This window comes from Eumetopias jubatus, unplaced genomic scaffold (assembly GCF_037043125.1).
Source record: "Eumetopias jubatus isolate StellerSeaLion01/CBP00866 unplaced genomic scaffold, mEumJub1_p1.0 scaffold_12, whole genome shotgun sequence".
Taxonomy (NCBI): Eukaryota; Metazoa; Chordata; class Mammalia; order Carnivora; family Otariidae; genus Eumetopias; species Eumetopias jubatus.
The window spans coordinates 14,343,177-14,369,276 of NW_028274818.1; the positions used below are offsets into that span (position 1 = coordinate 14,343,177).

At 36.6% G+C, this 26,100-nt stretch overlaps 1 protein-coding gene across 2 annotated transcripts in view; it reads left to right on the top strand.

The window, feature by feature from the left end:
- The window catches only part of GPATCH2 (G-patch domain containing 2), a 173,886-nt gene that overhangs the window by 134,501 nt on the left and 13,285 nt on the right, over positions 1-26,100 (top strand). For both annotated transcript variants that reach the window (XM_028104728.2, XM_028104729.2), the window contains exon 9: positions 22,665-22,753. In XM_028104728.2, coding sequence (XP_027960529.1) covers positions 22,665-22,753 — 89 coding nt within the window. The remainder of the gene's footprint in view (positions 1-22,664; positions 22,754-26,100) is intronic.

The following is a 26,100-nucleotide window of genomic DNA, read 5'->3' on the forward strand; positions in this document are numbered from 1 at the left end:
CTTTCTTTCTTTCTTTCTTTCTTTCTTTCTTTCTTTCTTTCTTTCTTTCTTTTTTCAATTTTATTTGTCAGAGAGAGAGCTCAAGCAGGGGGAGAGGCAGAGGCAGAAGGAGAGGGAGAAACAGCCTCCCCACTGAGCAAGGAGCCTGACTCGGGACTCGGTCCGAGGACCCTGGGATCATGACCTGAGCTGAAGGCAGACACCTAACCGACAGCCACCCAGGCATCCATGTTCCTTTGGATTTCACAACTGGCTTCTCACCCCCCACACATCCTTCCGCACTTCAGCTGCCATCAACAGTGCTCAGCGTAACACATCATTCCATCATATCCAGAAAGCTATTAAGGAAGTATAAAGGCATTTTATTTGTTCATATGTTTATTGTAAACATAATCAGCATTCTCCTTCTCAGACGTGATACTCAACAGGTCCTGTAATCAAACTTTTGACTGATTCTTAACACAGATATAATGTAAACTAATATAAACAAACTCTAATTATAAACAGAGCTATAATGTCATCTCATTGATTCAAACGACATTAGTCTTACACATCTTCCTTTTAGTTTGCTGCTCCATTTTTATTCCCTGCGGGGAGCCTTCTCATATAGCAGGTATGTCAGATATTGAATGGTGTGAAAAACTTTCATCATAACATTATCCTCTTATATTTATTTGATGTGTTTGCCCAAGATTTTGCATTGCAGTCCTTGAAGTTGTATGTTTCCTGTCTCGCATTCATCCGTGCTGCTTATATCTTACTGATTATTCACATCTGATTCTTCCGTTTGATTAGTCTATGAGGTTCTGTTTTCTGGCATCCTTTTATTTCTTCAGAATTCTCTATCCATTTTCCTACTGTGGCATTTTGTCTTAGATTTATTGTATATTATTTCTCATCTAATATTGAATGAGTATCTCCGTATATACCTTAAAACCTTTGAAACCATAAATAAGAACTTAGGGAAACACAAAAGTCTTTCGAGAAATAAATGCATGAAAACATACACAACTAATTTTTGAAAACCAGTACTTACTCCCTATCACTGTCAATATTTACTAGTGAACAGGCATAGTTTTTGAGTGGTCATTGCATGCACTAGATTATTAGCCAAAGTGAAACACACATACACACATTCACACTCACTCAGCTAAACCTTGGGGCAGTGCATCTAAGTGTTTTATAGAAAGAGCAGTGACATCTAGATTTATTTCTTCAACCCATATCTTTCTCTTAAATTCCAGACTTGATACCCAAACCTTCCATTTTTTTATTTCAGTAGCCAAATATAATTTTATACTTCTCAAAGTTAGGAAGTTCTTTTCCTCTGCCTTCACCTCATGTAAAACTCCAATTAAATTATTATTATTGTTCATATTGTTTCTCATGTCATAACCTTTGGTTAGTACCAGAAAGTTCAATATAGCTCCCCAAATTGAAAGTGAGTAAAACATGCATTAAGTGATGCCTGATTCTGAGTGACGTGCCATTCTCAAAAATGTCTTGCTTTTTTAAATACCTCTTTATGATTAGTCCTTACTATTCTAAGAATCCGTACAAAAAGACTGATAGTTTGACAAAAATTGACAGCAGTTTTATTGAATTATTTAGATCATGTCATGCCTTTCCTTTTAGATCTGATTTTGTTGTTGTTTGTAATCTGCTGTACTTCTTTACTTACATGAGTCCTGTCATTTACTCTGGGGAGGCACAAAGGCTAAATCACCCAACTGTCTGATATATAATTTGAAATTAAGTAAAAACACTTTTATTGTTGATATTATTCAATTCTATTTAATATTTTAAAGTGTCTTTTATGGGCACCTGGGTAGCTCAGTTGGTTAAGCGTCTGCCTTCAGCTCAGGTCAGGACCTCAGGGTCCTGGGATCGAGCCCCGCATCGGGCTCCTTGCTCAGCGGGGAGTCTGCTTCTCCCTCTCCTCCCCGCTCATGCTCTCTCTTGCTATAAATAAATAAAAACAATTTTTTAAAAAATGAGGGAATACAAATTTTAAAAGGTAATAATAATGAATAAAATGTCTCTTAAAAACATGTGTTAATTCACTTTTACTTAGTTTTTAGTAGCATTACATTTTTCATTTACTTAGTGTCAAATAATTTGATAATCCCTGGATACTGTGTGTTCTGTTTCTTATGTTAGCAATTAATAGTGAGGAGGAAGAAATCAACCTTTTTTTTTTTCTGTCATCTTGCCTGATTAGTAGTAAAGAGTCTCCTAAAATGAAAAAAATGACAATCGATTTCATCAGAGAATCAAAACAAATCCCATCACATTCACACAAAGACACATTCATGTCAGCCTTCTTCCATCAGGCTAGAACATTTCTATCTCCTTTAATACAGAGCATATTCATTTTCATGTGATGATACAAATCACTGTGCTGTGTGGTAGTTGTAACAAATAGAATTATAGCCATTCTTTATTTGATCTTCTAAAGATCAAAAGATGTTCAAGGATTGAGTTTGCTTAGTCTTCCCCATAGTGTCATCTGTTATTGGAGAAGGAGATCTAATTTGCAACAGATACAAAACTATTTATCATTTTGTAGGTTTGCCAAAAATAAATGAAACTATTAATTACGACATTTTTGAGCAGCTGTTAATAAATTGGGACAGGATAACTGTTCATTAGGGTACTGGTTAATGACACGGGCTAGCTTTGCTCAGTGTTGCTTTTCACAGAAATGTATCAACAAGATTAAACATCTTAACAAAAGTAAGTGATGCTTTATGTTAATTTTTAAGATGAGAAGTTACCTATCCTATGTTAACAGATTTAGGATTTTAAAACAAATCCTCCTTTGTCATATTAAAATAATGATTCAAGACAATACTTTAAAGCAACTTATACCACTTAACATTTCATATTTTATGTACTTTATATGTCCAAAATAATGGCTTGGAAATGCTTTTTTATACTAACTTTAAAAGTAAAATGTCTGGTGTGTTACTGTTTTTACTTTCTAAACCTAAAATTAGCATTAAATTTCATTGTCTTAAAAAAGTTTACCCAATCCTACAGATAGAAAAGTGTCTTTTAGATTTTTTAATTCATTCATACAAATGCATGAATGAACACATAGAATATATTTACATACTCCCTTTAATAAGAATGTATATGTTCTTTATTTGTTTAATTGGAACATATTTAATTGCATATGTGTTCTAATTAAAAAAATTTGTAATAGCTTCTAGGTATGGATATTTATAGTAGCATAATTGGAAATACGCCACATATACAACATAAAATGATTTTTAAGGAATTTAATCTATTTTATACTATATGACCAAATTAGTATGTTAAAAAAAGGCACTATTCTCAGGTTGCCAGTTCTCGTGCCTTCTGTCCCTTTGGCATCTAGAAATTCTGACTTTCCTTGCCAAAATTTTAAACTAATGATTATAGGGAGTTATTTTAAATTGTGACTATACTAAATAAAATTACTTATCAGCCAGTTAGAATTTTGAGAGATTGCTTTTCAGGGTAATATGAGTAACCCACACAGACAAAAAAAGAGATTTGCCATTTGGAGCTATGTCATGTATCCAGTGTGTGGTAAATTTAAAAAGCAATCAAGTACTTCTTGGTAAAACATTCATGACAATGTCTTCCTTGAAATCTGGTAGATCAATTAGATGTTTTCACATAACTAAAAGTATGCACAGCCTCTCACCTCTAAAACAGCAGTGGAATTTGGCCATGGTCACTAATAATGGAAAATAGCACGTGAAAGCCTTTCCAGTAAATTCGTCTTGTGGAGTCCATTTCCTTCAGACAGGTGTCTGTTTCACAGTTGGCACTCTCCAAATTGGTCCTGTGATTAAATGGGCATGGACACAAAACTAACCTTTAACTCCCAGAGATGCTTCCCCTAGACAATGATGGAGGTCCACCTGCAGGACCATATATTAACAACAGCTGTATCCCCATGCTGCCCAGGTTATAACTTCATTAGGGGTACGTCTGAGGATCTGATCATCCAGTGCGTGTATGTGCCAGAACACTCCCCAAAACATCAAGCATTCCTAATTTATTAGTAAAAGAATTGCTGTAAAACTCAAGATTTTAAACCAGCAATACAATAAACAACAGCTCCTACTTGATGATTTGTACCTTACAGCCTGGAGAATAAACCTCGTAAATTCATCTGCCACATTGACAACGCTTTGAATTTAAAAATACTATTTTGTGTCTATAGAAAAGAAATTATACCAGCTCTTGAAATTTGACATATTGGACTGCTCATAATATAATGGGGATCATCCAGCAGTCTAAAACAGCTACTGCATGTATAAGTAGTTGTTATAGAAGTATAAATTACTTAATAATTTATAAAAATATTCAAATATTAAACACTTAACTGTCACTTGTTATAGTTGATTTTAATTACCTTTCAATTAGGAGGCAATTTAAAAATAAATCTAAAAATCACAAAATAATGTCTCATAGAGTTAGAACTTTGTTTTTAAAAGAATCTGCTTTATAATCAGTATTTTTCCTCGCCCTTTCTCTTCAGAAATATTTTTCATCACTCTGTAGTGATTTGTTTGTATACCAAGATATTGTTGGGAATTTACTTTGTTTATTTCATATACTTCTGATCAATTCCAACTCATGCCCAATTATATTATACTAAATTAACATAATTCAACAGATGTTGATATTTAAATGTTTTCTGGCATTCACATCTTAGACAGCTGTCTTTGAGCTTGGGGAAAAGGCAAACATTTAGAGTTAAATGCTGAACATATGCTTAAATTACTAATTAGAAAGATGGAATAAAAACTATGCATTATCCTTTCTAAGGACAATAAACCTCAGATAGAGATTTCTGTAATCTTTTTACATCAATTACAGTCCAGAGGTGTACTCAAACTAAAAGACATCAGATGTCATGAATAACTTAATTTAATTTCAAGTTTGATCACTTAAAAATTACGGAGAGTGTCACTAAGATTTGAAAACCTAGAATGACTTCATACTGGCAGTTTTAAGAGTTGAAAGGATGCTTTTCACTTATAATGTCAGGATGGTAAAAGCAGTTTTTAACAGTATTTTATTATGGAAAATATGCAGAAATACAGAGAAAAATATAAACGCAAATGTGTCCCTCAACTGACCTAGATAATTATCAGTGTATGGCCAATCTGGTTTCATCTATATCCCTACCCACCCCTTCCTCCGACCCCAAAGCCCATCTATCATATTACTTCAACTGAAATGTATCAGTATGTTCTAAAAAATAATAGCCTCTTCTAAAGAAAAAGAAGCCGCAGTACCATTCCCACATCTATTAAAAGAGCAATAATTTCTTAATATATAATAAAATTTGTTGATATTCACATTTCTCCAGTTATTTTGTAATGTTTTATTTTATACATTGTTTGGATTTGGATCCAAATGAGGTCTGTCTCTTATAAGTGGTTGATATACATCTCTTTTAAAAAGTTCCCTTTAATTTATAAATATGCCCTCCCCCAGCCTTTGTTTTTCCTTGAAAGTTTTTGATTGCAGAAATCAGGTTGTTTGTTTTATGAAGTTTGTCACCTCTGGGGAGTGTTGCTGATTTTATCCACATTGTGTCATTGCACATTTACCTTTTGTCCCTAGTGTTTCCTGTCATTGGTATTTAATCTAGAGAATCGATTAGATTCAGGTTGTTTTGTTTGTTTTGTTTCGCTTTGTTTGGGCCAAGACTGTTTCAGAGATGGTATCTTCTATTTCTCATTTCCATGTCTCTTTCTGTGACTGATTAGCCATAATGATCCCAAATTCATTCGTTAAGGGTTGCAGAATGGTGATATGTTAATTCTGTCATTTCACTTTTGCCTGTTGGTTGGATTACTTCTGTTAAAAATTTCCCCCACTTCAACTACTTGATTACTTCGAGGCACAGATCATGTAGGAAACGCAAGATAAATACTTGATCTCTTCCCTTGGTTATCAGTTTTCAGAATTAATTGTTGGTTCCTTACATTTTCCAAAGGTGACCAGTGAAATGTGATTCTATTTTGTTTTTAACTCATTTATTTTAAACATTTTTGATGTGTTTCAATTCATTAGTTATTATCCTAATTAATGTTAAAATTGGCCCATCTTCGGGCAGTGGAAGATTATTTATATTGGTTCCTGAGTCTGTTTCCTTTCTACTGGCCTTTTTTTTTTTTTTTAAGATTTTTATTTATTTATTGAGAGAGAGAGAGAGCACGAGAGGGAGGAAGGTCAGAGGAAGAAGCAGACTCCCTGCTGAGCAGGGAGCCCGATGCGGGACTCGATCCCGGGACTCCGGGATCATGACCTGAGCCGAAGGCAGTCGCTTAACCAACTGAGCCACCCAGGCGCCCTCCTTTCTACTGGTCTTTGCTTTCTTCCTTGCCATCTGGTATGTTTACATTTTCAAAGCTACCTTGGACCTTTTCTGACCCGGGCCAAGAATCAGCCATTTCTTTAAGAAGGGAAATAGTTTTGTAAACTACAATCTGGATGTTAGAGATACCATTATTTCTAGCCCTTTTTAATGAAATGAGTTAGGATTTTTTTTTTTTTTTTAAACATATTGGCTCATACTAATAGTCCTGACTCAAATTCAGGACTTCAGTATTTTTGTACTCTCCATCACTGATTATAATCTTTTTTTGAACATTGAAAATACTACCTTTCAATGACACCATAATAATTACAGTTGACCTTTGAACAATGTGGGAAGGTTAGGGGCACCCACACTCTGTGCAGTCAAAATTTCTGTGGTAATTTTTCACTCCCCAAAAACCTACGAATAGCCTACTGTTGACCAGAACCCTTACTGATAACATGAACAGTCGATTAACACATACTTTGTATGCTATATGTATTATATACTGTATTCTTACAATAATGTAAGCTAAAGAAAAAAAATGTTATTAAGAAAATCATAAGGAAGAGGCACCTGGGTGGCTCATTTGGTTGAGTGTCCGACTCTTGGTTTGGGCTCAGGGCATCATCTCAGGGTTATGATCTCAGGGGTCGGGAGATCGAGCCCTGAATGGGGCTTCGTGCTCAGTGCAGGGTCTACTTGAGATTCTTTCCCCTTCCTTTACCCCTCCATTTTCCCTCCCCTTCTGTGCATCCCCCTGCTCACACTCTCTCTCACTAAAATAAATAAATAAAATCTTTTTAAAAAAATCATAAGGATGAGAAAATACATTGAGAGTACTGAACTGTATTTATTGGAAAAATTTCTTGCATAAGTGGACCTGTGCAGTTCAAATCCATGTTCAGGGGTCAGCTGAATTCCTTTTATCTAACCAGTCATACACACAGCAGTCTCAGAATCATCATATCATCGTGACCATCGAATAAAATAATTTGTAAGAACAGTTTAAAATTTTTCCTTTTCCTATTTGTTTGATAATTCTTTTTTTTTAAGATTTTATTTATTTATTTGACAGAGAGAGACACAGTGAGAGAGGGAACACAAGCAGGGGGAGTGGGAGAGGGAGAAGCAGGCTTCCCACTGAGCAGGGAGCCCGATGCAGGACTCGATCCCAGGACCCTGAGATCATGGACCTGAGCCAAAGGCAGTCACTTAAACAACTGAGCCACCCAGGCGCCCCTTGTTTGATGATTCTTATATATTTCACGAGGAATATGTAGTCAGTGTCTGTGTTGTAAAGTCCCTTGAGGGGCACCTGGGTGACTCAGTCAGTTAAGCATCGATGCCTTTGGCTCAGGTCATGATCTCCAGGTCCTGGGATGGGGCCTGCTCAGCAGGGAGTCTGCTTCTCTCTCTCTCTCTCTCAAGTAAATAAATAAAATATTTTTAAAAAATAAATAAAGTCACTTGAAATAGTTTCTAAGTATAGATATACCAATGTGTCATTAGGTTCTTTAGTTTCATTTTAATATTCAGAGACTTCTCTTTAAAAATTTATTTAATTTTGTTATATAATGACATAAAAATCATTACAGGTTCCATAATCAAATCTCCACCAAAAAAATCATTTTCAAGGAAATTCTAGCCTCTACCCTGTCCCCTAACCAGGGGGCAGGTAGCTGTTCTCTTTTGTTCTATTTGTGGTTTATCCTTCCATTGGCTCTTTTTTTTTCTTCTTTCTATGTTAGGATAAGCCAACCTTCCTCCCTCTCTTCTTTTCCTTTTCCTTGCTCTTACTTGCTCTCTAGTATAATATTTGACATTTCAGAAGACTTTTTTTTTCTATAATTACCTTTACGTTAATGCTTTGGGCAGGGGAGACTATTTGCTGTTGGTTCCCTACAACAACGACCTTCAGTGTTCCCTCAACAGCAATGACCTATACTGAAGTCTGCTAGTAACCACTTTTGCCCTTCTCATTCCTCTCCCAAGCACTGGATTTGAAGTAAATGATACTCTGCTAGTACCTATAGGCCAGTCAGCAAACTCATTCTATTTTCCCGTATACTTTTCATTTCTCTCCCCTTTTCGATAGGTGTACTATGTGTACATTGCCTGAAGCATAGAGCCATTCCATCCTATGCTGTATTTTTGGTTTCAGTTTTAGTTCTAGTTCAGTTCATTTGGTATAAATTCAGCAAATATAATGTTAATGATCCCCATCGGATCTGAAGTCAGTGCTTCTCTGTTCTTTTGTTTTTCCTCTGGAAGGGCTCACGGGAACAGTGTTCCTTGAGTTCCTGCATGTTATTAAGGGTTTTTCCATGACCTGTACCTGTAAAGGTCACTTTGACCAGATTTACAATCCATAGTTCCTATCTTCTTTCTTTAATAAATAGGTTCCTGCATTGTCTATATAAAACATTGTTTTCAACGTTTGCTAGAATCTGGTTTTTTTTCATGTTTCAGTGACTTGGTTTTGCCTGGATGCTCAATGATATTTTCCTTTTCCTTAAAGCCCAGGAGTTTGAATAGACTGTATTCTGGTATGGTCCTTCTAGGTGTTTTTTCCCAAAGATGAAGTATGCTCTTTCTGAAGGTAGTTGTTATTGTTCTTGAAATAAATTTTAAGATTTCCTCAAATTATAGCTTTTCATATTTATTTTGTTTCATTGCTTTGGTTTTGCTTCAGAAGTTTCTCTTATACATATACTGGATCTTTTTTACCTTTTATCATAGCTGTCACTTACCTGATCCCTTTTCTCTCTTATTTTTAATGTTTTTATACTTTGCATCCTATTTTTCATTACCTTCTCCTATTCTCCTCCATCCTATTCATTCATTCTTATATTTTAGTCTAGTTTCATTTCTGAGATTTATTTTTTTTACTTTCATTTCTAACTGTTTTCTGAATGCTGTCATCTCTCTCTGGCTGTTGTTAGTGGGGTTTGGGTTTTGCTACATGTTATTATACAGATTCAAAAACAACAGTGTCACTGCCACCATATTCTCAGAATATTCCAATTATGCCTTTTTTCTTAGAATTACAGGATTCCAGGGGCGCCTGGGTGGCTCAGTCGTTAAGCGTCTGCCTTCGGCTCAGGTCATGATCCCAGGGTCCTGGGATCGAGCCCCGCATCGGGCTCCCTGCTCCGCGGGAAGCCTGCTTCTCCCTCTCCCACTCCCCCTGCTTGTGTTCCTTCTTTCGCTGTGTCTCTCTCTGTCAAATCAATAAATAAAATCTTTAAAAAAAAAAAAAAAAAAGAATTACATGATTCCAGGACTTCTTCATAACATGCTTATTTTTAATTGCGGAAATAAGGGATTGGAATGATACGTGGTCAGGGCTACATTTCTCTACTGTTACATCTAGTGTGTCATGATTTTCTAATCTTTCAATGTAGTCATGTCTGTGTTTCTTTAAAAAATGGTGCTTCAGGCACTACTTCCACACACCTTTTAGGACTTTTTCTACCAAGTGTATCGAAGGTACTGGTCCAGGTGACGTGTTTGGAGCCCTTGGATGGTGTACAATCTCTACATTCCAAGATCTCACATCCTAGTCAGGGAAACCTGGGCACCATCCGTTATGCGTTTCAGTCTCTCACTCTTGTCCCCTCCACGCATTCTCCGTAACGCAGCCAGAATGACATTTGGAAAACCCAAATCTATTTGTGTGTACTTAAACATTCTTAATGGCACCTTGTCCACTGTTCCTAGGTTATAAATTGGTGCAGCAAGTATGGAAAACACAGTATGGAAAATCCTCAAAAAATTCAAAACAGAACTATCATATGATCCAGCAAGTTCATTTCTTGGAATATATCCAAAAGAAATATAAAAACACTAACTCAAAATGATATCTGCACCCCCATATTCATAGAAGCATTTTTTACAGTAGCCAATACATGGAAACAACCTAAGTGCCCATCAGTGGATGAATGGATCAAAAAATTGTGCATATGTATATTATTTGGCCATAGGGGGAGGGAAAAAGAGCAAGTCCTACTACCATTGGAGACAACATGGATGGACCTTACAGGCATTATGCTAATTGAAATAAGTCAGACAGAGAAATACTGTATGATCTCACTTAAATGTGAAATTAAAAAGACAAAAAAAACTCATAGAAAAAGAGATCAGGTTTATAGTTACCAAAGGCAGAGGGTGGGGAAGGGGGAATTGGAAGAAGGTGGTCAGAAGGTAACAGACTTCCAGTTATAAGATAAATACCACATGATGACCACGGGACACGCTGTATGACATATAGGGAAGTTGTTAAGAGAGTAAATCCTACAAATTCTCCACAAGGAGAAAAATTTTTTTCCTTTTTTTCTTTTTTTTCTTTGTTTTCTTTTTATTGTAACTATATGAAAAGATAGATGTTAGCTGAACCTACTGTAATCACTTAAGAATATATGTAAATCAGACCATTATGCTGTACCCTACACTTAAACTAATACAGCTATGTATGTCCATTATTTCTCAGTAAAACTGTAAGAAAAAAAAATACAAACAAATAGATGGAAACCCCCCCACACACACACACAAACACACCCACACACAAATTCTTAATGGCTTCCCATTGCCTTTAGGATTAAGTCCTAAACATGGCTTGCGAGGTCTTTCTTGGTCTGCCCCTCTTAATGATTCTACCCTCATCTCCAAATACTTGCTACCTTGAACGCTATATACCAGCTGCAATGAACTTGTTTTGGTTCCTCATAAACTCTGCCCTCTCTGCAGTAGAATTTAAGATTCATAAAAAGGATATAAAGTACAGTGGGAAATCAGCTTGACAACCTATGATTTGGTAAACTGTGTTCTGCTGTATTAGCATAAATGACACATTTGCATGTTTATAGAATATATTTAGACCATATTAACTAATGGTAAATCTATTATATTTCCTCATTTGTACTATAACAACAAAATATGTTCTGGTCCACAGAGTTTCTCTACTTCTTTGGGCTTATGATTGGGGGAAAAAGGTGCCAGAATCAATACAGTATTCAGTTTACCATATACAAATTCCCTTTGTTTGTGGGAAATTATAGTTAAGACTTAACTGAGAGCATGCTGTGAGCCCCACATTCAAACCTCACATCAACTCTTTGAGATCGGTTCCATTATTACCACCATTTCTCAGAAGGGAAAGGTGAGGCATAAAAATTAAGTAGCTTGCCCAGGTTCACCCATGTTGTTAAATGGGGAAGCAGCAATGAAATTTCATCTCTTTTGGCTCCAGAGTCCACACTCTTAATCACTGTGCTGTATCACCTCTCAAGATAAGTGGGTATGTAGTTAAGAAGGACCAAAGACAGGGAATTTAAAGTATACTACCTAAAATTGAAGGAATAAATTCCCCATCATTTTTACAGTTAAATACCAAAATAGCCAAGATCCCCTGAGTGTTAACAATGCATTTATTTTATCTCTTTTAATTTCCAAAATTACCCTGTGAAGTAGATACTGTTATTAGTCCCATTTTGCATGTGAAGAAATAGAGATAGAGGTCCAATAGCTTCCCCAGGTCAAAGGCCGGGTCATTTACACGGTAGTATCTTTTTCCTCGAGTCTTATTCCTAAGGCATATAAAAATGAACCCGACCATTTTCTCAAATCTGCTATCTTGTTTTTAAGCAAAACTGTTGACTCTTCTAAAATAATTTTAAACAGTTTAGATTATTTGTACATTATTTAACAGAGAAAGTGGCAGCATTTTGAAACCATGACTAAAACGATTGTTTACTTGGCATTCAGTTTCTGAAATTTAAAAAATATAGAGGCCTGCATGTTTTTCTAAAGAAATGCATTATGTAAATGAGAAAAGACTTCTTTTTTATTTGAAGTTAATTTTGTTAGGATATTTCTCCATCGACATTTAAAAACAATAGACCTTCCAAATATAAAGAGTAGTAGACCTGAATTACCAAAATGAGAAAGGATGTTTGATCAAAGGTCTTGATGGCATAACTAATTCTGAATATAAGCTAATGCATTCTAATTTTACAAGTATTTCAATTGAATTGAATTGAATTGAATTGAATTGAATTGAATTCAGAGAATCCTGAAATACTCTTTCTCTTGACTATTGAACATTAGTGTTCACGTAATCAGCACAAGCCCCTTGATACCTTCCCTAGCTATTACAGTATATTTCACATTCTAGGAAACATTTGCTAACAAGTGTGTAAAAGTTTTATATACATATTGTTCATTCGTCTGCCAAAAACTATCATGGAAGAGAAGGAAGGGAAAGCATTCTTTTCATAAAGTTACACTTAACAACATCGCAAAATGCAAAATTATGTAAAAAGGGAAACACTTTTGCATCAGATGCCTGCCTATACTTTAAAAGCTGATTTACATGTACAAGTTTGATTTTGCACGTACTTCCATCCCAAAGCCCAAGAGAGGGACTGAATTTGTTTTGTGATTTTCTATTCCCATAAGTAAGCATTTATTTATTATAGAAATGGGAACCTCAATAAAGATATTGATTATCATAAAAACAAGTTACCATCAAAACTCTGGCATGCGTTGTTAAATTTTATTCAATAATGATTTAATAAGTGCCTGTTGTTGGCAAGGCTTATGAGTGCTGAGGGACATTCACCTAAAAAAATAAATCAGATGTGGGCCCCACTGCATTCAAGGAATATGCAGTCTAAATAGAGTATTGGTTCATGTAGATAGATAGCTGTAGCTTATAGTAAAAATCATTGTTTTCTCCAAGGAGTGAGAGATTATTCTGGCAATTGCGGTCGGATAACGCTGGTGGCATTTCATCTGGGTCATAGAGCCCCAATTGAGGTCCACCAATCAACAGTCATTTAACCTAAATTCAAGTAAGTTTGCCTTTAATGGTAATGCTGTCTGACATATTCCAGAGTAGAAGTAACTCCCTACATCTTTCAGAAGTTTGAGACATTCTGGCCTATTATGAAAATATACAGTCTTTAATACCTCCTCAGTATGGAGGTAAAAGTTGCAACCACATCATCCTTTGCTCTTTAGTGGTAATACTCTACAAATGTCCAGTACGGCACATAGAATTAGGACAGTACGTAAGTCCCCTTCCACAAGTCATCATGGGACACTTTACAGAACATCAAAGCTGGACTCAGTCTTGAGCCTGTATCTGCCAACTCAACCGTGCAAGTGAATTGTAAACTCTATTGAGTGAGCAAAGCCCCTCAACTTCAAAAGCTACCTTGGAAATGGATCTCCATGTGACTCTATCTCTGTACCAGGGCAATAACTTCCTGACTATAGCTACAAAACAATCCAAAGCTATGTCTACAAGGAATTAGGGACAGGCTTTTTTTTTCCACTGAATTCAACTATTGACTTAGGTAATAAACTGATGAATTCAGTCAAACAGCCACTTCATTCTTTTTTTCTAGAGAATTTAAAATAATGGTGAATGGACAGATTCGTTGAATTTCTTAAAATTTGATGTGTGCAAGGAGGTGTCTTCTCCCCCCACATCTCCATATGTTCTAGCTCCTGTCTTGTCAAGTTGCTTACAGAGCCCCAGATATGGCATGCGGTATGTGCACTTCAAGGCTGTTGTGCCTTTTAGATGTCTTCTCTCACCTAGGGGCCTAGAATGCCTTGCACTCTGGTTTGGAATTCTCTTTGAATATTGAGTTGAATTCATTTTCCCACATGATCGGTAGACTTTAACCCCTAGAAAATGAAAGCCATATCTTTTTTATTTCTCAATCCTGTTTTATGGCATAGGGCATGGCATGCATTACATTTTCAGTAGACGTTTATTAAATGGAGTATAATAAACTAAGTTGAATGAAGTAGTATGGTGTAGTGTGAAAAAATGATTCTTTTGAGGCATGCATTCCTTGGTTCAAATACAGTAACTTCATTTTCTGTTTATGTGATCTTCGACAAGTAACAGTTTCTCTGGACCTTAGGTTCCTCAGACCTGTAATGGGTTTTTGTGAGGATTAAAGAAGGTAAAGTACGTGAAAATATTTAGTGTAATACTCCATATGTAGTTGACACTGGATAAGTTTGGATGTTCCTGGTAATTCAGTAATAGATTTAAGAAACCAACACGTATTCAAAATAATAAAAAAAAAATAATAACATACATTTTCTGCCCTGCCTCTTTAACTCCATCATTTCCTGAAGCTGGTGAAAGAAAGAAATTCAATACATTTGTTCCAAAATATTCCCTACGAACTGCCTTATTAGAGCTTGGTTTAGAATCAGAAACAGCAAATAAGAGAATATAGTAAAGAAGTCAATTCAACAAACATACAAGTAGTATAGACTCACTGGATGAAGTGAATATGAAAATGAGTAATGCATGGACTTCACTCAAAAAAGTTAGGAATATTATTAGGAATACCCCACAGCTTTATTACTGGATATTATTATGAATGCCAACCATACCATCTCAAGAAATGCTGTATAGTGTCATGATCAGAGAGACAATATGGAATTATATCTGATTCTGTGGTCTGAATTGATAGTTCTTTTATGTAAGTTGCAAGATGTTATCAGGCTCAATATCCCAGTTTTTTAAATGTAGACACATCTCTTCTTCCATTTAATGGAGATATTCAAAAGAATCATGTTTATTTTGTGTCATCTTTAATCCCTCCTAAGAGTCAACACTAGCTTTGTTGTATCATTTTTTAAGGAAATTGGAATAAGTTTATTGTTGAAACTCTATACTAAATGTCAATGATAAACAGATTCCAGAAATGTATAGTTATAGCAAGGAATTGAATAAATTAAATCAATATCAGTTTACTAAGTGCCTACTATTTCCTAGGTACTATGGTGTGAAGAATAAAAGAATACTCCAAGATGCCTCAGATATCTTAGATTCTGCTTGGAGAGACAATATCCAAATTTGAACTCAGGCGAAATGAATTTTCCTCAGTTTCCCCAGAGAGGTGGTCTGCTACCATAACCCTATTGACTTCTTAAACTGTATAGTAATTTCTCTTTCTTGTGTTTCCTGCATTAAGCTATGAGCATACCCTTGATGGTAGGAGCCATCTTTGTGTTTTTTTTAGCATCTAGTAGAATACCTGATTCATAGTCAAGTTTTGTTAATTGTTAAATCAATGTTTTTGAGTAAATTTAAGTAACACTTCAAGAAAGAAGAAGTGTTATCACAAAAAAATGAATGATTAATTGCCAAATGAAATGTTGAGGCAGCAGTTTTTATAGTAGTTTAATTTCTTTTAGTTCAGTAGATATTTATGGTGCTTCTAATATATGACAGAAGCAAAGCTAGGTTCCTCCTCTGACCTTGACAAATATGGCGACAAGTAGATTCTTTGAGAGACCTAGTTGGGAGAGGGGAAATGGCGGCATCAGAGGGACCAGGTTCCTGGAGCACCTTCAAGTTCCCACCAGCTCCTCCATCTCTCCCCCTTCCTCAGGACAACTGAACCACTCTAGGACAGTGCTCTGAGGAGCCGGAACAGTCCTTGACTGGCTGGGCAGTGCGGCCGGTCCCTGAGCTCCCCAGAAGCCGCCTGACACAGCCGTCCCTCCCTCACACTTGCCGCCTGCGCTGGGAACTACAGGAGGGAAATGCTTATCCGCACACAGGAAACTCAGAGTAATGTTAACTCTGGCAGCAGCCGTCAGTTACTGCAGCAGGCTAAAGCAGACTGGGAAGTAGGTCAGGACTCACTGTCTAGAGGAACCGCACTGGCAGGCCAGATCACTGTCCGAGGGGTCGCACCTCAGACCCCAGATAATTGGACGTTAAGGGACACAGAGTCAAGATGTCCCAGCCCAAGTAGGGCAGTGAGCAGAGATGGGGGCCAGGAGCAGCTGATGCTTGGGCATTAGAGACAGCCTCGGTCACCAGGTTGCTCTGCAGGGCCAGACTTTAGCATCTAGGGAGATCCAAGCATGACCTAAATCCAAAAGAACTAAGGTACTGGGAGGTTTATGACTAGTAGGTAAGTCGAGAATAAAGCAAGGGCCCAGTTCCCTGGGACACAAGTACTAAGTTCAGTGCACTGTTTTAAAACTTAAATTCCTCCTTGCTAAAGTCGGGGTTAGTCCAGAGAGAGGGGAAATGGACTTGAGGCAAAACGTGAAGTCAAATGACCAAAGCCACAGAAAGAGAAGGCACCAGAATCCAGTAGGGCGTGATCGGTAAGGCCAAATGCAAAGCATGCTTCATGCACAAGGGCCTTAGAAAGAAACACCATTAAAAACAAGGACTTCAACAGTCACAGACCAAACAAATAATACATTGTATGTTAAAAAAAAAAAAAAAGAAGAAGAAGAAGAAGATAGCAGGAAGGGAAGAATGGGGGCGTGGAATCGGAGGGGGAGATGAACCATGAGAGACTATGGACTCTGAGAAACAAACTGAGGGTTCTTGGGGGGGGGATGGGTTAGCCTGGTGATGGGTATTAAAGAGGACACGTTCTGCATGGAGCACTGGGTGTTATACGCAAACAATGAATCATGGAACACTACATCAAAAACTAATGATGTAATGTATGGTGATTAACATAACATAATAATAAAAATTTTTTTGAAAAAAAAGAAAAGGAAAATAGAAATTACAAAAAAGGCAAGGACTTCATGCAATCTTAGTAGTTAAGAAATACTTAGGCTAAATGGTAGTTGATAGTTAATGTGCGTTTTGGTACAAAAGAAAAAGAGATACTGATGTTAACTCCTTCAGTTTAATATGTTGAGACATATCGACATCAAATAAAGGGGAGGAGAGGGTCATTTGGATCTAGAAGAGGAGATTCCCACGGAGCTGGATTTTCCAGCCCCCATACTCCTCTCTGCCACGGGATTGCTCCTCCAGTGACACTGCAGACCTTTTTCATTTCTGTGCAGCTGACGCCCTGTCCAGGCTTATATTTTTCTAACTGACAGTGAGTGTTCTTGCCAAATGCCGGGGCCCATAGTCACATCTGTTTGTCTCCCCTCTGCAGCTTGTCTGAGGGTGCTTGGTAACACATTTTATCCAGGGGGCAGCTTTAACTAGGCCTAATTCTCTGAAAAGCTTCTGTTTGTAAATGCATATGATGAAGAGACAAGTCCTTACTCTTCTCCTTTTACTATTATTGTGTTTGACACGGCCTGCTTCCTTCTCTGTCGGCCCATGTCGAGAGCCAAGTTTTCAGGCAAGGTGGTTTTCACTAGGATTTTTTTGTTTCTGCGGGGTTTTTTTCCTGTTTTTTTTTTCTCTTTTTCCTCCAGATAAAATGCCCAGTTTCCTACCACCACACCATTTAAAAGGATGAGGGGATAAACCAAGTGAAGTGTGTTTCAAAAGCAAAACAAAATGAAGTCTTCTTTTTCAGCTCTGCTTTTCGAATATTTCATAGGCAAATCTTCAGAATTAGTACATGGGAAACCATGTTTCAAATCTAACTAAGTGATGATACTTACTAATCCAAAACAAGAGAGCATTATTTCTTGATCCTTTCCACTTAAAGATATGTTTATCTTTAATAGTAAAGCTGTGAGTAGTTATAAAGTTATCAGGTTTTGATTTGTCTCCCTTCTTCTCCACTGCAAGCAAATACTGTTAAAAGAAACAACTACACTGATATAGTTGATTCGTAATTTTCTTGCAGCGCCTTACCAAAAAATCATTATTTTTTAATAACTTCGGGTCTGTTCGTAGAACAGTGCATTATCATTCTTCAAAACACCACGCCCCCCCCAAAAAAATAGCCAACTATCACCTTGAATAGTAATCCAAGTATTCTGCTTTGCAAAAATGAATGACTCATGTAGACTGAGGTAACAAGGCTGCCTTTGAGACTCTCACTGATTTTAAATTAAAAAATAACTGCTATGTTTTACATTAGGAGTGACAACAAATAACAGAGTAGACCTTACTTAGTGTTCTTTGTAGCAACTTTACTGCACCTGTCTGAAGGAAAGGGGGGTGGACCAGCCTGAATGGGGTAATCTTACTGATCAATAATCCAGATCTTGGAATGTGCTGTAGCAGAGTCAATTCCAGATAGAATTGCTGAAATCCAGCCAGCTATTTTTCTTATGGCTCAGGTCTTTGGGTACAATGTACAGACTCTATTAACTTGAACTTTATTCTCCTTGAATCTTTGTCTCTTTTCCTTTATGCAGCTCCACTGGGGGCGGCGGGGGCCGGGAGGGGGGGTGAAGGAGTTGAATAAAGAAGTCATATTCCATTTCTTCTGTAAAGATACCCAAAAGGGAATTTTTGGTCCAGCAGATGAGAAAAAAGGCTTAAAAGAGGGAGTTGTTCCTGGGATTTGTTTTTTGCCATGTTTGTAAACAGGCCTTCCTAATAAGTTTTAATAGTGTAAAAAAAATGATGAAGTCTTAAAGGCAATATTGACTTTGGAGAATGATTTTTCAAGCTATGAGAAGACTCTGATTACAAACCATTAGTGCCAGAACAGTGGACGTGGCAATGTTATAGTCACAATGAATACCTACGGTTTGTCACACCCTCAAGTATTTCTTCTAATTATTTCCAGAAATGTATTTCTTAAGAAGGATGCTCCTGGCTAATATTTTTTTACCTTAATGTGAGCTTTAAATGTATCTGAAAGTAATAAAACCTGGCATAGTTGTTTTTTGTTTTGTTTTGTTTTTAATAATCCAGAATCAGGACTTTTCATGAGCTGCCTGCCCACCCCAGCCCACCTCCTCTCTCAGATAGACCAACACAAAGAAGTTCCATGGTGCAGTAGCTTCGCGTTATTCTCAACGATGACAGAGAGGAAGGACGTGGGAAGCAGTATGTGTCTGGATTTTGCAAACCTAGTCGCTCTCCATCTCATCAGTTTCAACCCTGGCCAGTCCCGCTCTCTGCCAGCATCCCAGGATGCTAATCTCTCCAACCGTCACTCCTGCCAAATGACTTTTAATGACTCCACGTCAGCTGTAAAATCCAGACACCTTCATGGGCATATGTGGCATATACGGCCCATGATCCAGCCTGAGCATTCTTCTTCCTTCAAATTATATAGTTCCTTCTCAAAACACTGCTCCCCAGACATCTTGAACTACTGTTAAATCTCTGAACAGGACAAACTCTTCATAGCTTTTTTTTTTTTTAAAGATTTTATTTATTTTATTTATTTGGCACAAGATTTTATTTATTTATTTGACGGAGAGAGACACAGAGAGAGAGGAAACACAAGCAGGGGGAGCAGGAGAGGGAGAAGCAGGCCTCCTGCCAAGCAGGGAGCCCGATGAGGGGCTTGATCCCAGGACCCTGGGACCATGACCTGAGCCAAAGGCAGACGCTTAACGACTGAGCCACCCAGGTGCCCCTAAACTCTTTATAGTTTAAAATACTTGCCGCAAGAGGGATGCCTGGCTAGCTCAGTCAGTAGAGCATGCGACTCTTGATCTCGGGGTTGTGAGTTCGAGCCCCACATTGGGTGTAGAGACTACTTAAAAATAAAATCTTAAAAAAAATACTTTCAGCAACAGGTATAGAAAACCTAACCAACATTAGCTTAAACAAAGGATATTTATTATGTTTTAACAAGAGGATCAGAAGTAGATGGTCCGTGGGTTGGTGTTTACAGCTCAATAACAAAAGGGCCATGCCTCAGAATTCAGATTCCCACTTTATTCCCATTTCCAGAATGTTCCCTTCCCATCTTCCTTAGCTATCCCTGATATCTGACCCTGTCTGGTATATGCTCTGCAGAATCAACATTGCTGCAATCTTTTGCTAGGGGCAGGTTCCTAGAGGGATCACAGATGTTAAAGGATAATATGGTACAAAAAGGTAAAATCATGACTCTTTCACAGATAAAAAATGAGTATGTGTTTGAGATATTATTTAACTCATGAGTTACTGAGGGAACCAGGCAGATCTTATAAGGGGTTCAAAGAAGAAGTCAAAGAAACACAGATTTATAAGGAGAAAGGAATGTAGATGTGAATGGGCAGATGGATGTGGAACTGACTTTTCCACAGGAGAGAAGATTGTCCTTCCTCGGGACAATTCATTTGCATTTCTGTAGACAGGAATTATTTCCCATTGCTTTCGGACATCCATAACTTTGAGTTGTAAACTAGCTCCCATAGAATCAGAATCTGATTACAAGAAGAATATGCTCTAAAAGTGTAGTTTTCCACTGAGGCACAAATATTTCCCTGCAAAAGAAAAAAGGTATATTCAACACAACATGTTTCGAATTGTTATATGGCCTAAATAACATAATCTCTAGTAATAGCTAATAAAGTTGGTGTTGCCCACCACTCCCACCACTGTCGCTAATTATTTCATGTACTCATGACTTAATCTCCCCACTCAGACTGTAAACTCCTCCAATAATAGGAAGTGAATATTCCATGTCCTTTGTATCTTCCATCTCTTCTTTCCTACTGTCCTATTGTCACCATCTCTGTGGGATCTTAATGCTAAGTCAATAGTAGACACTAATAAATGCTTGCTGAATAAATGAATTCATTAATTTTGTATAAAAAGGATGTGTCTTCTCTGATAACTATAGTTTTTTTAAATTTCTAATAGTTTTAAAAAAATAAATGGGATCATAATCATTCATTTTTCTTTGCATTGGAGCCAGGACCACACCTCAAAATCCAGACAGTTTTGCATATCTAAAAACTTTTGACCTGTGTATGTGTGTGTTTCTGCAAAGTTAGTCACTACCTGAATGAACTAATTTTTTAAAATATTTTAATAAGTATATATATTCTGTAACAGAGAAACAGTACACAATACAAAAGGAAGAGAAAACTAGACAAATGCCTATTTACTATTACACCTATATTGATAGATTTTTACAGTGTATTTATTTGATTGTGGATCAGCCAGATCATTATTGTACTTTACTTTGTGCTATATAGGTAGAACCTATATGTAAATTTTACTCCCCAGTTCCAATTTTTCATTATATTTAAATACCTGAGAGTATGTGTGTAAATACATATCTTGGTTCTTACTTGAATTTTTTCCTTTTAAATTTTTCTCTAATAATCTGGGTAAGTAAGGGAGAAAATAATTTTTCTCTGTCTTTCAAGATTCTTCTAGCTGGACTAAGAATCAAACTGACGTGAGACAGATTAGTAGGAGGAAATCAAATTAGATTCTGTACATACAGGGAACCCACACAAACATGAGATTCCAAAGACAATGAGGCAAAAGGAGGTGTATATGTCATCCTGAACTAAGGAGAAGGGGGGTAGGAGTCTGGGACTTAAAAGGGGAGGAATACAATTCATAAGGAGATGGAAAGGAACAAATGTTTGTTGGGCCATTCAGAAACAACAGGATATAGAGAGGACATTGATTCAACAGGCCTTGCTAGGTTAAATATAAAACTTCAGGATACCACCAGATATCTCTGTGAATTACTAAAAGAACCCGTGCTATAATAAATATGCATCATTTATTTCTGCTTCATGATCCCCAGACACTGTCCCAACCCCACATCAGGGATTATGATCCAGGAAATGAACAGAGTCCTTTTATAGCTTGAAATGTTTAAAGACTTTAAAATCCTTTCCGTCTTTGTATTGTTTTTTCTTGATTTTCAATTGGGCCATTTCTAATTCCCCAAAACTTTTTAACTTAGGAATCCATAATTAGGCAAAATAATCCAATTCTAACTAGTTTCAAGAATTGCAGAAGGTCTACTTCTCAGTTCTTATATATCATGTCTTTACAAATATAATCCAATACCATGTTAGCCTCCTCAGGGGCAGTAGACCAGCATTAACACATTCAAATTATGCTTCCTCACCTAGCTAATAAACAATTAACTAAAGAATTCTAATCATATGAATTATAAGAGAGAACATCACTATTTCCTTCTATCTGTTTAAAATGTTTTAAGAGAATTCACTGCCACATAATATCCTAAGAGAAATTGATCATACTTTTTCTGTAATAAATATTGCTCTGACAGTAAAGCATTAGTAACCAATTGATAACCTAGCAACAATATTGTGATCTCTTTAGATAATTAATCTTAGCTATTTTCCTGTCAGAAGCAACAGTACTTGATTTTATGTTGAGCTAGAAAGATTGCCAGTTTTGAAAATTAAAAAGCATTCCTTTTATATTATTCATTCCAGTAACAATTTATGATGGCGCATTTAGCTGCTGAACGCTTGTCAACAAACGTAATTATGTTTCGATATAAACAAGATTGGTGGTTTTACTATGCTGCTCCATCTTTGTTGAGAATGTTTTGATTTAGGTTCAGATTATACAAGCTGTGTATTTATGTGTCATTTTTTTCCTCCTTTGTTAATAGTTTTTTCTGATAATTACTTGTAGGCAAACAAGCATGCATTTAGGATCCTTATGCACGGGAGATATCAAACGGAGAAGAAAAGCTGCACCTTTGCCTGGACCTACTACAGCAGGTAAAGCAAAAAAGGGTTGGGGCAGAATACAAAGTTCATAAATCATCAAGAAGAAAATACAGATAATTCTAAATCGCTTACACTGAAGAAGAGGCACAGTTACAAGCAACTATTAAATCATTTGCATTTGGTGTCAGGATATATTGCGTGTTCCTTGTGTAGATTTTTCAGGCAGCCAATCAATACAACATTTGCTACACACCCGCCCTAATGCAAGACTCTGTGTGAGGTATTAAAGGATACAAAAACTTCAAAGGCTGTGTCTTTGGCCTCCAGAAATTTATAGACTGGTTGGGACAGTGAGGCATAAATAGGTCAAAAGGCAAATAATTCCAGAAGAAATTAATAGTAAGAAATTCAAAAGTATAAGGAGCAGCCTCAAAACACAAGACCCCATATTATAAAAGATGGAAAGTTAACCATGAGTGCGTCAATCTGGTTTCTAGTCCCAGGTCTGCAGCAATTCTAGATTTGTCTTTCCTATTTAAACACGGGTGCCTGGCTGACTCGGTCGGTAGAGCATGCGACTCTTGATCTCGGGGTCGTAGTGAGTTCAAGCCCCACATTGGGCGTGGAGCCTACTTTAAAAAAAAAAAAGTCTTCATTAGAATAAAAAGTCTCTCATTATTTCCACCTCAAAAAAATCACATCCTAATAACATTTCATTCTAATGAGTGTGGGGTAGGGGAAAGCCCAAGTGCTGAGCAGGGAGAAGTCACTAGACCAGAGGGGGCAGGAAGCCTTCCTAGAAGGGCAAAGGCTCAAGCTTCGTGGTGAAGGATATGAATAACAGTATGTTTAACCAAATCTCATGCAAGAGCAATGAAAAGGAAGGCAGAGATAAAAACCAGTGAAAGGAGGAAGCTAACTAGGCCTTAAAATGTAGACACTCACCCACCTAGGAATAAACTACAGTTAACCATCATGGATTTGTGATGCAGCAAACTGACTCTAAGAAATGTTTTGAGTGTAGATACTTGGTCAGTTACAAAGACTAATAGCCTTGGCCTCTTGCCTGGGATCCTTAACCATTCAGATTTATAAACTTTCCTTTAACTTCATTTGGGAAGCCTTTCATAGGAAAAGTCATTTTTTCCATGATGATTTATAGACTGTGAAAATAAGATTCATGTCAACCAGGAGAATAAACTATGAGAAGGGGGAAAAAAATCTTGACATGGTGATTTCAAAGAAATCAAAGAAAAAATGTGGAGCTTGGGGATCTGTCCTATAGTTCAGTACTAAAAAATGGAATGACTTAAAATTGGAGCGCTCATAATCCAGTTGTTCCATCTATATATAAAGGGTGACATTATAACATTATACATATGGTTATGAGTAATATAATATTGATATAATATAATATTGATTATAAGTAATATAATATTGATCGTCATCTTGTAGCTATATTGAATTTTCAGAATTTGGAAATAAGAAACACCTGTGTGTGGAAGTTATTTATATAGAATAATATTTACCACTTATTGGGTACCTACTCTGTAACAGAAACTTTATTATTTCATTTTATCTTTGTAACAAGTTTGTGAGCTAGGTGGTATTAGCATCACTTTACACCATAAAATTAAGATTCAGAGAAGTGATGGTTTTTCTTTATTCCCTAAGAAGATATAATTATTGAATGGCAAAGGGAGGTTTCAAGCCTACATCCCCCGACTTCCTAAATCCCTATTCTTTCCATGACAACATATGGCTTTTTTGTAAGAATATATTTGTGAAGACTGTTCTATTGCATATGTTTATTTGAACCTGCTATTATATCTTAAGTTTCATAGAAGAGTTACCTAAATATTGCTATGTAGAGATACAGAACATTCATGAGAATACTTCTAATATATCTTTATGCAGGAAACATATAGCCACTTTTAGATCGAATCCATGTCATAAGTTCTTCAACTCAAATCTTTCATAAGGCCGGTGTAGGATTCTTTAATATCCCCATTCCAGTTGAATGGTCCCCTGAATTCTCTTATCTTTTCAATGATTCAAACATTAGTGGCAGAAATAGTACAAGAACAATCTTAGGGATGTGACTAAAGCACCTTAGTGCCGGCAATAAGGAAGAGAGAATATCAGGGTCAGGTTCTAACACTCTGAACATATGTGAAGTGAGAAGGAAAATGCGTAATGGTTGAGGAGAGGATAATATAATTATTTCTACAAGGTGATTTTGACGTTACAACTCAGTAGCATCAGAGAAAATCATTTATACGGAGTATGGGTATAAACATTAAACTTTAGCCTAAAACATTCATAAGCTTATACCAGCATATTCCAGACGTTATCTTTCAGAACTGTTGTGATTCTTTTAAGATTCAGGATTTTGATTATATTACTAGATTTTTTTTTTTTTTGCTTAAAGAATAAAATTCATAGAAATTTAATGCATTTTTGTAATTACTCACAGTAGTGGAGTAAGAGAATTATGTTACTCATTTCCAATGCATTTTTTAAATCCATGCATAACAGTTCCTCTCAAAGAGGAAGAGAATGAGGTTATTTAAAAGTCCTCAGTTTTAAAAAGAATATCTTCTAATACTAATGAATCAACTCTAAGGTGAAGATTATTATCCAAATTCAAGTAAGAAATGCTTTTGCATAAATACACTTTGATAATGAGGTTATGAATCCTCGATCATCTTGTCTCTGAAAATTATAATTTTCAAATTCTGGAGTATATTCAGCCTTATAATAGTCAATTATATTTGTAAGCTTCCAGAGTTGAGTTAGCAAGTAGACCTATTTCAAAGGGAATATTCTCCCCATTTTATAGGTCCTTGCAGACCTCCCCAAAAACCACACTGAATTGAGATATATTTTTACACTTTTTTTTTTTTAAAGATTTTATTTATTTATTTGAGAGAGAGAATGCGAGAGAGAGAGAGAGCATGAGAGGGGAGAGGGTCAGAGGGAGAAGCAGACTCCCTGCCGAGCAGGGAGCCCGATGCGGGACTCGATCCCGGGACTCCAGGATCATGACCTGAGCCGAAGGCAGTCGCTTAACCAACTGAGCCACCCAGGCGCCCTTACACTTTCTTTTGCCTTTAGTCAACATTCAGTCTAAGCTGGAAAGATGGAGGTAAAGATAACTGTCTCTCATCTGAAATAGGGGATAAGAGTTAAAAGGCGGACAGCTTGAATATCATTTAATGATCCCGTCTGATTTATTTGTGAAATATTATGCAGTTAAATAGCAGGTTTAGAAAACATTTACCAAAACATTGTCAGAAAACTGCAATTTGGCACTCTAACTTTATAATCCTGAACAGGGTTTATACAACAATTTAAGACTCCCAGAATAAACAGTTATGTATTGTATACATAAAAAA